Genomic DNA, 15,961 nt, shown 5'->3' with positions numbered 1-15,961 from the left:
ACCTCAGTCCATCTACAAACACACAGCCTGTTGGATATACAACTGTAATGTTATGAAGGGGGGAGATATGAGACATGATTCACACTGACATTTGAACATCTTGGCCATGTTCTGTTATAATCTCCACCCGGCACAGCCAGAAGAGGACTGGCCACCCCTCGTAGGTTTTGGCCTTTCTAGGGAGTTTTTCCTAGCCACTGTGCTTCTACACCTGCATTGCTTGCTGTTTGGGGTTTTAGGCTGGGTTTCTGTACAGCACTTTGAGATATCAGCTGATGTACGAAGGGCTTTATAAATAAATGTGATTTGACACGTAGAATCAGTGATGAAACAAAACCTATTACATGTTTACAACTGTATTGTTTGGATGTTGGTTGTATTTTAATGTTGGTCTGTAGGGAGGATAGGTCCTGTTGAGATGTTCATATTGTAACATACAGTGGTTGTATTTTAATGTAGGTCTATACACACACACACACACACACACACACACCCACCCTGTCAACTGTGGTACCATGTAATATATAGACAGGTGTGTGCCTTTCCAAATCATATCCAATCAGTTGAATTTACCACAGGTGGATTCCAATCAAGTTGTAGAAACATCTCAAATATAATCAATGGAAACAGGAAGCACCTGAGCTCAATTTCGAGTCTCATAACAAAGGGACTGAATGCTTATGTAAATAAGGTATTTAGAATTTTTGATTTTTAAAATAAATGTGCATTCTTCTTGCTATGTCATAATGGGTTATTGTGATGTCATTATGGGGTATTGTGATGTCATAATGGGTTATTGTGTGTAGATTACTGAGGAACATGTTTTATGTAACGTAATAAAATGTGGAACATGTCAAGGGGTCTGAATACTTTCAGGAGTCACTGACACAGACACACACACACACACACAGACAGACAGACAGACAGACAGACACACACACACACACGCACACACACACACACACACACATGCACACACATGCACGCACACACACACACCCTAATGACAGCGGAATACATTTTTTTTTTTTTTATGAAGTGAAAAATGAAGTGAGTTTAAATGCAACATCTTTTTGAGTACAGACCATCACATTTTCTGTGGTGATTTCTAGAACACATACTGAAGATTTACTCACGACAAGATGGCGGACAGAGAGAAGAGCTCAGCGGTGAGGTAGGCCAGGTAGACCATGAGGAAGACCAATAGAGGCTCAATGATGCGGACCTTCTTGGTGAAACGTGTGATGAAGGCTAGGAGAGCAGCAAAGATCAGACCCACCATGGTCCCCCCAATACTGACGATGAGGAATGAGGCTGAGGAGGGAGAGGAGGATGGAGATGGGGAGGAGGAGGAGGGGGAGGAGGAGGGGGAGGAGGGGGAGGAGAGGGGTGGAGGAAGATGGGGAGACAGGGAGGAAGAGGAGAGGGGTGGAGGAAGATGGGGAGAAAGGGAGGAAGATGGGGAGACAGGGAGGAAGAGGAGAGGGGTGGAGGAAGATGGGGAGACAGGGAGGAAGAGGAGGGAGAGAAAAACGGAAATGGGGAGGAGGAGGAGGAGGGGGAGGAGGGAGAGGAGGGGGAGAAGGACGGAGATGGGGAGGAGGAGGAGGAGGAGGGGGAGGAGGGGGAGAAGGACAGAGATGGGGAGGAGGAGGAGGAGGGGGAGGAGGGAGAGGAGGGAGAGAAGGACGGAGATGGGGAGGAGGAGGAGGAGGAGGAGGAGGGGGGGAGAAGGACGGAGATGGGGGGAGGAGGAGGAGGATGGGGAGGAGGGAGAGGCGGGAGAGGAGGGAGAGGAGGGAGAGGAGGGAGAGAAGGACGGAGATGGGGAGGAGGAGGAGGAGGGGGAGGAGGGGGATGAGGGAGAGAAGGACGGAGATGGGGAGGAGGAGGAGGAAGGGTGGAGGGAGACAGGGAGGAGGAGGAGAGGGGTGGAGGAAGATGGGGAGACAGGGAGGAAGACGAGGGGAGATGGAGGAGGAAGGGTGGAGGGAGACAGGGAGGAAGAGGAGAAGGGATGAGGAAGATGGGGAGATGGAGGAGGAAGGGTGGAGGGAGACAGGGAGGAAGAGGAGAGGGGTGGAGGAAGATGGGAGACAGGGAGGAAGAGGAGAAGGGATGAGGAAGATAGGGAGATGGAGGAGGAAGGGTGGAGGGAGACAGGGAGGAAGAGGAGAGGGGTGGAGGAAGATGGGGAGACAGGGAGGAAGATGGGGAGACAGGGAGGAAGAGGAGAAGGGAGGAGGGAGATGGGGAGGTGGAGGAGGTAGGGTGGAGGAGAGAAGGGAGAGAAGGACGGAGATGGGGAGGAGGAGGAGGAGGAAGGGTGGAGGGAGACAGGGAGGAAGAGGAGAGGGGTGGAGGAAGATGGGGAGATGGAGGAGGAAGGGTGGAGGGAGAGAAGGGAGAGAAGGACGGAGATGGGGAGGAGGAAGGGTGGAGGGAGACAGGGAGGAAGAGGAGAGGGGTGGAGGAAGATGGGGAGACAGGGAGGAAGAGGAGAAGGGATGAGGAAGATGGGGAGATGGAGGAGGAAGGGTGGAGGGAGACAGGGAGGAAGAGGAGAGGGGTGGAGGAAGATGGGGAGACAGGGAGGAAGATGGGGAGACAGGGAGGAAGAGGAGAAGGGAGGAGGAGGAAGTGTAGAGGGAGACAGGGAGGAAGAGGAAGAGGGGGAGGAGGAGGAAGGGTGGGGGGAGACAAGGAGGAGGAGGAAGGGTGGAGGGAGAGAGAGGAAGGGTGGAGAGAGAGGGGTGGAGGAAGAGAGGAGGCACAGGGGACGTGGGAGAGTCTTTAGGTTCAGAGACAGGAAATCAGGAGAGGTCTCATAGTGGCTATGCAGAGCATAGTGTATGTGTAAATAGACTACAGCTAACACAGACTACAGCTAACACAGACTACAGCAAACACAGACTACAGCAAACACAGACTACAGCAAACACAGACTACAGCTAAACACAGACTACAGCTAACACAGACTACAGCTAAACACAGACTAGAGCTAACACAGACTACAGCTAAACACAGACTAGAGCTAAACACAGACTACAGCTAACACAGACTACAGCTAACACAGACTACAGCTAACACAGACTACAGCTAAACACAGACTACAGCTAAACACAGACTACAGCAAACACAGACTACAGCTAAACACAGACTACAGCTAAACACAGACTACAGCTAACACAGACTACAGCTAACACAGACTACAGCTAACACAGACTACAGACAGACTCCAGCTAACACAGACTCCAGCGAACACAGACTACAGCTAACACAGACTACAGCTAAACACAGACTAGAGCTAACACAGACTACAGCTAAACACAGGCTAGAGCTAACACAGACTACAGCTAAACACAGACTACAGCTAAACACAGACTAGAGCTAAACACAGACTACAGCTAACACAGACTACAGCTAACACAGACTACAGCTAACACAGACTACAGCTAACACAGACTACAGCTAACACAGACTACAGCTAACACAGACTACAGCTAAACACAGACTACAGCTAACACAGACTACAGCTAACACAGACTACAGCTAACACAGACTACAGCTAACACAGACTACAGCTAACACAGACTACAGCTAAACACAGACTACAGCTAACACAGACTACAGCTAACACAGACTACAGCTAACACAGACTACAGCTAACACAGACTACAGCTAACACAGACTACACACACGACTACACACAACACACAGACTACACACACAGACTACACACACAGACTACACACACAGACTACACACACAGACTACAGCAAACACAGACTACAGCTAACACAGACTACAGCTAAACACAGACTACAGCTAACACAGACTACAGCTAAACACAGACTACAGCGAACACAGACTACAGCTAACACAGACTACAGCTAACACAGACTACAGCTAACACAGACTACACACAGACTACAGCTAAACACAGACTACAGCTAACACAGACTACAGCTAACACAGACTACAGCTAACACAGACTACAGCTAACACAGACTACAGCTAAACACAGACTACAGCTAAACACAGACTACAGCTAAACACAGACTACAGCTAACACAGACTACAGCTAACACAGACTACACACAGACTACAGCTAACACAGACTACACACACAGACTACACACACAGACTACAGCTAACACAGACTACAGCTAACACAGACTACAGCTAACACAGACTACAGCTAACACAGACTACACACAGACTACAGCTAAACACAGACTACAGCTAACACAGACTACAGCTAACACAGACTACAGCTAACACAGACTACAGCTAAACACAGACTACAGCTAAACACAGACTACAGCTAAACACAGACTACAGCTAACACAGACTACAGCTAACACAGACTACAGCTAACACAGACTACACACACAGACTACAACACACAGACTACAGCTAACACAGACTACAGCTAACACAGACTACAGCTAACACAGACTACAGCTAACACAGACTACACACACAGACTACAGCTAACACAGACTACAGCTAAACACAGACTACAGCTAACACAGACTACAGCTAACACAGACTACAGCTAACACAGACTACAGCTAAACACAGACTACAGCTAAACACAGACTACAGCTAAACACAGACTACAGCTAACACAGACTACAGCTAACACAGACTACAGCTAACACAGACTACAGCTAAACACAGACTACAGCTAACACAGACTACAGCTAACACAGACTACAGCTAACACAGACTACACACACAGACTACAGCTAACACAGACTACAGCTAACACAGACTACAGCTAACACAGACTACAGCTAACACAGACTACAGCTAACACAGACTACAGCTAAACACAGACTACAGCTAACACAGACTACAGCTAAACACCAGAAGTCATCCTCACCCACTCCTTTGAAATAGTCAGCTGTCTGAACATTCTCAGGGCCCACCTCCACGAAGGACATGTACACCTTATACAACACCTGCAGAGGAGGAGACATGACATCATCAGGAGATTGTCTTTGTAACTCTCTCCATAACACAATGCATTCTCTATACAGGTGGGTGCTACTTATTGGTGGTGCACAACACACTGCAGCACTGCAGGCCTGGAGCTGGTTATAACCCTGATCAACTATTAAAGGCCTGGGGGGTGGTTATAACCCTGATCTACTATTAAAGACCTGGGGTTGGTTATAACCCTGATCTACTATTAAAGGCCTGGGGTTGGTTATAACCCTGATCTACTATTAAAGGCCTGGGGTTGGTTATAACCCTGATCTACTATTAAAGGCCTGGGGCTGGTTATAACCCTGATCTACTATTAAAGGCCTGGGGCTGGTTATAACCCTGATCCACTATTAAAGGCCTGGGGCTGGTTATAACCCTGATCCACTATTAAAGGCCTGGGGCTGGTTATAACCCTGATCTACTATTAAAGGCCTGGGGCTGGTTATAACCCTGATCTACTATTAAAGGCTGGTTATAACCCTGATCTACTATTAAAGGCCTGGGGCTGGTTATAACCCTGATCTACTATTAAAGGCCTGGGGCTGGTTATAACCCTGATCTACTATTAAAGGCTGGTTATAACCCTGATCCACTATTACAGGCCTGGGGCTGGTTATAACCCTGATCTACTATTACAGGCTGGTTATAACCCTGATCTACTATTAAAGGCTGGTTATAACCCTGATCTACTATTAAAGGCTGGTTATAACCCTGATCTACTATTAAAGGCCTGGGGCTGGTTATAACCCTGATCTACTATTAAAGGCCTGGGGCTGGTTATAACCCTGATCTACTATTAAAGGCCTGGGGCTGGTTATAACCCTGATCCACTATTAAAGGCTGGTTATAACCCTGATCTACTATTAAAGGCCTGGGGCTGGTTATAACCCTGATCCACTATTAAAGGCCTGGGACTGGTTATAACCCTGATCTACTATTAAAGGCTGGTTATAACCCTGATCTACTATTAAAGGCCTGGGGCTGGTTATAACCCTGATCCACTATTAAAGGCCTGGGGCTGGTTATAACCCTGATCTACTATTAAAGGCCTGGGGCTGGTTATAACCCTGATCTACTATTAAAGGCTGGTTATAACCCTGATCTACTATTAAAGGCCTGGGCTGGTTATAACCCTGATCTACTATTAAAGGCCTGGGGCTGGGTTATAACCCTGATCTACTATTAAAGGCTGGTTATAACCCTGATCCACTATTACAGGCCTGGGGCTGGTTATAACCCTGATCTACTATTACAGGCTGGTTATAACCCTGATCCACTATTAAAGGCCTGGGGCTGGTTATAAACCCTGATCTACTATTAAAGGCTGGTTATAACCCTGATCTACTATTAAAGGCTGGTTATAACCCTGATCTACTATTAAAGGCCTGGGGCTGGTTATAACCCTGATCCACTATTAAAGGCCTGGGGCTGGTTATAACCCTGATCTACTATTAAAGGCCTGGGGCTGGTTATAACCCTGATCTACTATTAAAGGCTGGTTATAACCCTGATCTACTATTAAAGGCCTGGGGCTGGTTATAACCCTGATCTACTATTAAAGGCCTGGGGCTGGTTATAACCCTGATCTACTATTAAAGGCCTGGGGGTGGTTATAACCCTGATCTACTATTAAAGGCTGGTTATAACCCTGATCTACTATTAAAGGCTGGTTATAACCCTAATCTACTATTAAAGGCCTGGGGCTGGTTATAACCCTGATCCACTATTAAAGGCCTGGGACTGGTTATAACCCTGATCTACTATTAAAGGCTGGTTATAACCCTGATCTACTATTAAAGGCCTGGGGCTGGTTATAACCCTGATCTACTATTAAAGGCCTGGGGCTGGTTATAACCCTGATCCACTATTAAAGGCCTGAGGCTGGTTATAACCCTGATCTACTATTAAAGGCCTGGAGCTGGTTATAACCCTGATCTACTATTAAAGGCCTGGGGGTGGTTATAACCCTGATCTACTATTAAAGGCCTGGGGTTGGTTATAACCCTGATCTACTATTAAAGACCTGGGGTTGGTTATAACCCTGATCTACTATTAAAGGCCTGGGGCTGGTTATAACCCTGATCTACTATTAAAGGCCTGGGGTTGGTTATAACCCTGATCTACTATTAAAGGCCTGGGGCTAGTTATAACCCTGATCTACTATTAAAGGCCTGGGGCTGGTTATAACCCTGATCCACTATTAAAGGCCTGGGGCTGGTTATAACCCTGATCCACTATTAAAGGCCTGGGGCTGGTTATAACCCTGATCTACTATTAAAGGCTGGTTATAACCCTGATCTACTATTAAAGGCTGGTTATAACCCTGATCTACTATTAAAGGCCTGGGGCTGGTTATAACACTGATCCACTATTAAAGGCCTGGGGCTGGTTATAACCCTGATCTACTATTAAAGGCATGGGGCTGGTTATAACCCTGATCTACTATTAAAGGCTGGTTATAACCCTGATCTACTATTAAAGGCCTGGGGCTGGTTATAACCCTGATCTACTATTAAAGGCCTGGGGCTGGTTATAACCCTGATCTACTATTAAAGGCTGGTTATAACCCTGATCCACTATTACAGGCCTGGGGCTGGTTATAACCCTGATCTACTATTACAGGCTGGTTATAACCCTGATCTACTATTAAAGGCCTGGGGTTGGTTATAACCCTGATCTACTATTAAAGGCCTGGGGCTGGTTATAACCCTGATCTACTATTAAAGGCCTGGGGCTGGTTATAACCCTGATCCACTATTAAAGGCCTGGGGCTGGTTATAACCCTGATCTACTATTAAAGGCTGGTTATAACCCTGATCTACTATTAAAGGCTGGTTATAACCCTGATCTACTATTAAAGGCCTGGGGCTGGTTATAACCCTGATCTACTATTAAAGGCTGGTTATAACCCTGATCTACTATTAAAGGCCTGGGGCTGGTTATAACCCTGATCCACTATTAAAGGCCTGGGGCTGGTTATAACACTGATCCACTATTAAAGGCCTGGGGCTGGTTATAACCCTGATCTACTATTAAAGGCCTGGGGCTGGTTATAACCCTGATCTACTATTAAAGGCTGGTTATAACCCTGATCCACTATTAAAGGACTGGGGCTGGTTATAACCCTGATCTACTATTACAGGCTGGTTATAACCCTGATCCACTATTAAAGGCCTGGGGTTGATTATAACCCTGATCTACTATTAAAGGCTGGTTATAACCCTGATCCACTATTAAAGACCTGGGGTTGGTTATAACCCTAACTGGGGCCTGGGGCTGGTTATAACCCTGATCCACTATTAAAGGCCTGGGGTTGGTTATAACCCTGATCCACTATTAAAGGCCTGGGGCTGGTTATAACCCTGATCCACTATTAAAGGCCTGGGGTTGGTTATAACCCTGATCCACTATTAAAGGCTGGTTATAACCCTGATCCACTATTAAAGGCCTGGGGTTGGTTATAACCCTGATCTACTATTAAAGGTTGGTTATAACCCTGATCCACTATTAAAGGTTGGTTATAACCCTGATCTACTATTAAAGGCTGGTTATAACCCTGATCCACTATTAAAGGCCTGGGGGTGGTTATAACCCTGATCCACTATTAAGACCTGGGGCTGGTTATAACCCTGATCCACGATTAAAGGCCTGGGGCTGGTTATAACCCTGATCTACTATTAAAGGCTGGTTATAACCCTGATCCACTATTAAAGGCCTGGGGGTGGTTATAACCCTGATCCACTATTAAAGACCTGGGGCTGGTTATAACCCTGATCCACTATTAAAGGCCTGGGGCTGGTTATAACCCTGATCTACTATTAAAGACTGGTTATAACCCTGATCTACTATTAAAGGCTGGTTATAACCCTGATCTACTATTAAAGGCTGGTTATAACCCTGATCTACGATTAAAGGCTGGTTATAACCCTGATCTACTATTAAAGGCCTGAGGCTGGTTATAACCCTGATCTACTATTAAAGGCCTGGGGCTGGTTATAACCCTGATCTACTATTAAAGGCCTGGGGCTGGTTATAACCCTGATCTACTATTAAAGGCCTGGGGCTGGTTATAACCCTGATCCACTATTAAAGGTTGGTTATAACCCTGATCTACTATTAAAGGCCTGGGGCTGGTTATAACCCTGATCTACTATTAAAGGATGGTTATAACCCTGATCTACTATTAAAGGCTGGTTATAACCCTGATCCACTATTAAAGGCCTGGGGTTGGTTATAACCCTGATCTACTATTAAAGGCCTGGGGCTGGTTATAACCCTGATCCACTATTAAAGGCCTGGGGCTGGTTATAACCCTGATCTTCTATTAAAGGCCTGGGGCTGGTTATAACCCTGATCTACTATTAAAGGCTGGTTATAACCCTGATCCACTATTAAAGGCCTGAGGCTGGTTATAACCCTGATCTACTATTAAAGGCCTGGGGTTGGTTATAACCCTGATCCACTATTAAAGACCTGGGGGTGGTTATAACCCTGATCTACTATTAAAGGCTGGTTATAACCCTGATCCACTATTAAAGGCCTGGTTATAACCCTGATCTACTATTAAAGGCCTGGGGCTGGTTATAACCCTGATCCACTATTAAAGGCCTGGGGTTGGTTATAACCCTGATCCACTATTAAAGACCTGGGGGTGGTTATAACCCTGATCTACTATTAAAGACCTGGGGCTGGTTATAACCCTGATCCACTATTAAAGACCTGGGGTTGGTTATAACCCTGATCCACTATTAAAGGCCTGGGGCTGGTTATAACCCTGATCCACTATTAAAGACCTGGGTTTGGTTATAACTCTAATCCACTATTAATGCACAGTCGCTGTGGAGAAACAGACCAGGAACAGACAGAAGGTAGCTGCAGAACAGAACGATGAGGGAACCTGTAAGTCTATCTGAAAACGTTAAATCCATCCTACTAGTCTTGACTGACTCCTGTCCTCAGACTAGACCAGAGAAAGACTCCCAACCTGCCGCTGCAATCCTCACAATGGGCTGCACAGCATCTCAGAGTACATGTGCTGATCTAGGATCAGTTTAGCCTAGGATCTAGGATCAGCACTCCTACTCTGAAACGGTTGATCCATACAGACGACAGCGCTCGGCTCTTCTGCAGTTTAATCTTCCCGTAAACTCTTCTCACAAAAGCATAGTAGCAACACTGTACAAGCAGAGGGCCTGAAATCCTAGGTTAGATCCCAAATAGCACCCTATTTTCAAAGTCAGTGCACTACTTCGGGTCAGAAGTAGTGCACTATATAGGGAATAGGGTTCCATAGGGCTCTGGTCTAAAGTAGTGCACTATATAGGGAATAGGGTTCCATAGGGCTCTGGTCTAAAGTAGTGCACTATAAAGGGGATAGGGTTCCATTTGGGACGTAGGCCCTCCTCTCCGGGTGACTGTGTTCACAACTCACTGGGACCAAAAGAGTTAAAGACCATAGAAACTTAAAGAGAGACCGAACGACAACAAATCGGTTGTGTTGGGCTGATACATCAGAGAACTAAGAGATATGAGAGAGGTTGTTTAAAGCACTAGAATGTTACTGTGTTCATCAACAACAACAACAACGTGAATAGACTTTCTAATGTGTCTAACGGCCTACTACGACAGAAACCCAAGAGCAAAGCTGCTTAGGTTTCATCAAATAAGCCTGAGCTTGAGACCTGGGGGGGGAGTACGGTTACCAGACCTGGGGGGGAGTACGGTTTACCAGACCTGGGGGGGGAGTACGGTTTACCAGACCTGGGGGGGGAGTACGGTTTACCAGACCTGGGGGGGGGAGTACGGTTTACCAGACCTGGGGGGGGGTACGGTTTACCAGACCTGGGGGGGGAGTACGGTTTACCAGACCTGGGGGGGGAGTACGGTTTACCAGACCTGGGGGAGGGGGGGGGGGGTACGGTTTACCAGACCTGGGGGGAGGAGGGGAACGGAGTACGGTTTACCAGACCTGGGGGGGGAGTACGGTTTACCAGACCTGGGGGGGGAGTACGGTTTACCAGACCTGGGGGGGGAGTACGGTTTACCAGACCTGGGGGGGGAGTACGGTTTACCAGACCTGGGGGGGGAGTACGGTTTACCAGACCTGGGGGGGGAGTACGGTTTACCAGACCTGGGGGGGAGTACGGTTTACCAGACCTGGGGGAGGGGGGAACGGAGTACGGTTTACCAGACCTGGGGGGGAGTACGGTTTACCAGACCTGGGGGGGGGAGTACGGTTTACCAGACCTGGGGGAGGGGGGAACGTAGTACGGTTTACCAGACCTGGGGGGGGAGTACGGTTTACCAGACCTGGGGGGGGGGGGAACGGAGTACGGTTTACCAGACTCTGGGGGGGGAGTACGGTTTTACCAGACCTGGGGGGGGGGGGGGGGGGGGGGAGTACGGTTTACCAGACCTGGGGGTGGGGGGGGGAACGGAGTAACGGTTTACCAGACCTGGGGGGGGGGGGGGGGGGACGGAGTACGGTTTACCAGACCTGGGGGGGGAGTACGGTTTACCCAGACCTGGGGGAGGGGGTACGGTTACCAGACCTGGGGGAGGGGGTACGGTTTACCAGACCTGGGGGGGGGGGGGGGAACGGAGTACAGTTTACCAGACCTGGGGGAGGGGGGGGAACGGAGTACGGTTTACCAGACCTGGGGGGGGGGGAACGGAGTACGGTTTACCAGACCTGGGGGGGGGGGGGGGGGACGGAGATACGGTTTACCAGACCTGGGGGAGGGGGGGAACGGAGTACGGTTTACCAGACCTGGGGGAGAGGGGGGAACGGAGTACGGTTTACCAGACCTGGGGGGGGGGGAACGGAGTACGGTTTACCAGACCTGGGGGGGGGGGGAAACGGAGTACGGTTTACCAGACCTGGGGGAGGGGGGGAACGGGAGTACGGTTTCCAGACCTGGGGGGGGGGGGAACGGAGTACGGTTTACCAGACCTGGGGGGCGGAGTAACGGTTTACCAGACTGGGGGGGAACGGAGTACGGTTTACCAGACCTGGGGGGGGGGGGAACGGAGTACGGTTTTACCAGACCTGGGGGGGGGGAACGGAGTACGGTTTACCAGACCTGGGGGGGAGTACGGATACCAGACCCTGGGGGGGGGGGGGGACGGAGTACGGTTTACCAGACCTGGGGGGGGAGTACGGTTTACCAAGACCTGGGGGGGGGGGTGGGAACGGAGTACGGTTTACCAGACACTGGGGGGGGGGGGAACGGAGTACGGTTTACCAGACCTGGGGGGGGGGGGGGGAGTACGGTTTACCAGACCTGGGGGAGGGGGGGAACGGAGTACGGTTTACCAGACCTGGGGGAGGGGGGGAACGGAGTACGGTTTACCAGACCTGGGGGGGGGGGGAACGGGAAGTACGGTTTACCAGACCTGGGGGGAGGAGGGAAACGGAGTACGGTTTACCAGACCTGGGGGGGGGGGGGGGGGAGTACGGTCTACCAGACCTGGGGGGGGGGGGGGGGAACGGAGTACGGTTTACCAGACCTGGGGGGGGGGGGGGGGGGGAGTACGGTTTACCAGACCTGGGGGAGGGGGGGGAACGGAAGTACGGTTTACCAGACCTGGGGGAGGGGGGGAACGGAGTACGGTTTACCAGACCTGGGGGAGGGGGGGGAACGGAGTACGGTTTACCAGACCTGGGGGAGGGGGGGAACGGAGTACGGTTTACCAGACCTGGGGGAGGGGGGAACGGAGTACGGTTTACCAGACCTGGGGGAGGGGGGTGGAACGGAGTACGGTTTACCAGACCTGGGGGAGGGGGGGAACGGAGTACGGTTTACCAGACCTGGGGAGGGGGTGAACGGAGTACGGTTTACCAGACCTGGGGGGAGAGGGGGCACGGAGTACAGTTTTACCAGACCTGGGGAGGGGGGGGGGGGAGTACGGGTTTACCAGACCTGGGGGGGGGTGAGGAAACGGAGTACGGTTTACCAGACCTGGGGGGAGGAGGGGGGGGGGGGGGGGGAGTACGGTTTTACCAGACCTGGGGGTGGAGGGGGGGGGGGGTACGGGTTTACCAGACCTGGGGGGGAGGGGGGAGTACGGTTTACCGTACTATATAGTGTTGGTGTTCTATATAGTGTTTGGTGTTCATATAGTGGTGGTGTTCTATATAGTGGTGGTGTCTATATAGTGGTGGTGTTCTATATAGTGGTGGTGTTCTAATAGTGGTGGTGTTCTATATAGTGGTGGTGTTTCTTATAGTGGTGGTGTTCTATATAGTGTTGGTGTTCTATATAGTGGTGGTGTTCTATATAGTGTTGGTGTTCTATATAGTGGTGGTGTTCTATATAGTGGTGGTGTTCTATATAGTGGTGGTGTTCTATATAGTGTTGGTGTTCTATATAGTGGTGGTGTTCTATATAGTGTTGGTGTTCTATATAGTGGTGGTGTACTATATAGTGTTGGTGTTCTATATAGTGTTAGTGTTCTATATAGTGGTGGTGTTCTATATAGTGGTGGTGTTCTATATAGTGGTGTGTTCTATATAGTCTATATAGTGGTGGTGTTCTATATAGTCATATAGTGGTGGTGTTCTATATAGTGGTGGTGTTCTATATAGTGGTGGTGTTCTATATAGTGGTGGTGTTCTATATAGTGGTGGTGTTGGTGTTCTATATAGTGGTGGTGTTCTATATAGTGTTGGTGTTCTATATAGTGGTGTGTTCTATATAGTGGTGGTGTGTGTTCTATATAGTGGTGGTGTTCTATATAGTGGTGGTGTTCTATATAGTGTTGGTGTTCTATATAGTGTTGGTGTTCTATATAGTGTTGGTGTTCTATATAGTCTATATAGTGGTGGTGTTCTATATAGTGTCGGTGTTCTATATAGTGTTGGTGTTCTATATAGTGGTGGTGTTCTATATAGTGGTGGTGTTCTATATAGTGGTGGTGTTCTATATAGTGTTGGTGTTCTATATAGTGGTGGTGTTCTATATAGTGGTGGTGTTCTATATAGTGTTGGTGTTCTATATAGTGGTGGTGTTCTATATAGTGTTGGTGTTCTATATAGTGGTGGTGTTCTATATAGTGGTGGTGTTGGTGTTCTATATAGTGTTGGTGTTGGTGTTCTATATAGTGGTGGTGTTCTATATAGTGTTGGTGTTCTATATAGTGTTAGTGTTCTATATAGTGGTGGTGTTCTATATAGTGGTGGTGTTCTATATAGTGGTGGTGTTCTATATAGTGGTGGTGTTCTATATAGTGGTGGTGTTCTATATAGTGGTGGTGTTCTATATAGTGTTGGTGTTCTATATAGTCTATATAGTGGTGGTGTTCTATATAGTGGTGGTGTTGGTGTTCTATATAGTGTTGGTGTTCTATATAGTGGTGGTGTTCTATATAGTGTTGGTGTTCTATATAGTGGTGGTGTTCTATATAGTGTTGGTGGTCTATATAGTGGTGGTGTTCTATATGGTCTATATAGTGTTGGTGTTCTATATAGTGGTGGTGTTCTATATAGTGGTGGTGTTCTATATAGTGGTGGTGTTCTATATAGTGTTGGTGTTCTATATAGTGTTGGTGTTCTATATAGTGGTGGTGTTCTATATAGTGGTGGTGTTCTATATAGTGGTGGTGTTCTATATAGTGGTGGTGTTCTATATAGTGGTGGTGTTCTATATAGTGGTGGTGTTCTATATAGTGTTGGTGTTCTATATAGTGTTGGTGGTCTATATAGTGTTGGTGTTCTATATAGTGGTGGTGTTCTATATAGTGGTGGTGTTGGTGTTCTATATAGTGGTGGTGTTCTATATAGTGTTGGTGTTTTATATAGTGGTGGTGTTCTATATAGTGTCGGTGTTCTATATAGTGGTGGTGTTCTATATAGTGGTGGTGTTCTATATAGTGGTGGTGTTCTATATAGTGGTGGTGTTCTATATAGTGTTGGTGTTCTATATAGTGGTGGTGTTCTATATAGTGGTGGTGTTCTATATAGTGGTGGTGTTCTATATAGTGGTGGTGTTCTATATAGTGGTGGTGTTCTATATAGTGGTGGTGTTCTATATAGTGTTAGTGGTGGTGTTCTATATAGTGGTGGTGTTCTATATAGTGGTGGTGTTCTATATAGTGGTGGTGTTCTATATAGTGGTGGTGTTGGTATTCTATATAGTGGTGGTGTTCTATATAGTGGTGGTGTTCTATATAGTGTTGGTGTTCTATATAGTGTTGGTGTTCTATATAGTCTATATAGTGGTGGTGTTCTATATAGTGTCAGTGTTCTATATAGTGTCGGTGTTCTATATAGTGTCGGTGTTCTATATAGTGGTGGTGTTCTATATAGTGGTGGTGTTCTATATAGTGGTGGTGTTCTATATAGTGGTGGTGTTCTATATAGTGTTGGTGTTCTATATAGTGGTGGTGTTCTATATAGTGGTGGTGTTCTATATAGTGGTGGTGTTCTATATAGTGTTAGTGTTCTATATAGTGGTGGTGTTCTATATAGTGGTGGTGTTCTATATAGTGGTGGTGTTCTATATAGTGTTAGTGGTGGTGTTCTATATAGTGGTGGTGTTCTATATAGTGGTGGTGTTCTATATAGTGGTGGTGTTCTATATAGTGGTGGTGTTGGTATTCTATATAGTGGTGGTGTTCTATATAGTGGTGGTGTTCTATATAGTGGTGGTGTTCTATATAGTGGTGGTGTTCTATATAGTGGTGGTGTTCTATATAGTGGTGGTGTTCTATATAGTGTAGGTGTTCTATATAGTGGTGGTGTTCTATATAGTGTTGGTGTTCTATATAGTGGTGGTGTTCTATATAGTGTTGGTGTTCTATATAGTCTATATAGTGGTGGTGTTCTATATAGTGTAGGTGTTCTATATAGTATTGGTGTTCTATATAGTGGTGGTGTTCTATATAGTGTTGGTGTTCTATATAGTGGTGGTGTTCTATATAGTGTTGGTGTTCTATATAGTGTTGGTGTTCTATATAGTGTTAG

At 47.5% G+C, this 15,961-nt stretch overlaps 1 protein-coding gene across 1 annotated transcript in view; it reads right to left on the bottom strand.

Moving 5' to 3' along the window:
- The window catches only part of LOC116359580 (sodium/hydrogen exchanger 5-like), a 68,179-nt gene that overhangs the window by 35,449 nt on the left and 16,769 nt on the right, over positions 1 to 15,961 (bottom strand). The window contains 2 exon segments of the mRNA XM_031812417.1: positions 1,137 to 1,314; positions 4,892 to 4,970. Coding sequence (XP_031668277.1) covers positions 1,137 to 1,314; positions 4,892 to 4,970 — 257 coding nt within the window.

The sequence above is a fragment of the Oncorhynchus kisutch genome, unplaced genomic scaffold (assembly GCF_002021735.2).
Source record: "Oncorhynchus kisutch isolate 150728-3 unplaced genomic scaffold, Okis_V2 Okis03b-Okis08b_hom, whole genome shotgun sequence".
In the NCBI taxonomy this organism is placed as follows: domain Eukaryota; kingdom Metazoa; phylum Chordata; class Actinopteri; order Salmoniformes; family Salmonidae; genus Oncorhynchus; species Oncorhynchus kisutch.
This window is presented reverse-complemented; position numbering and strand designations above follow the sequence as displayed.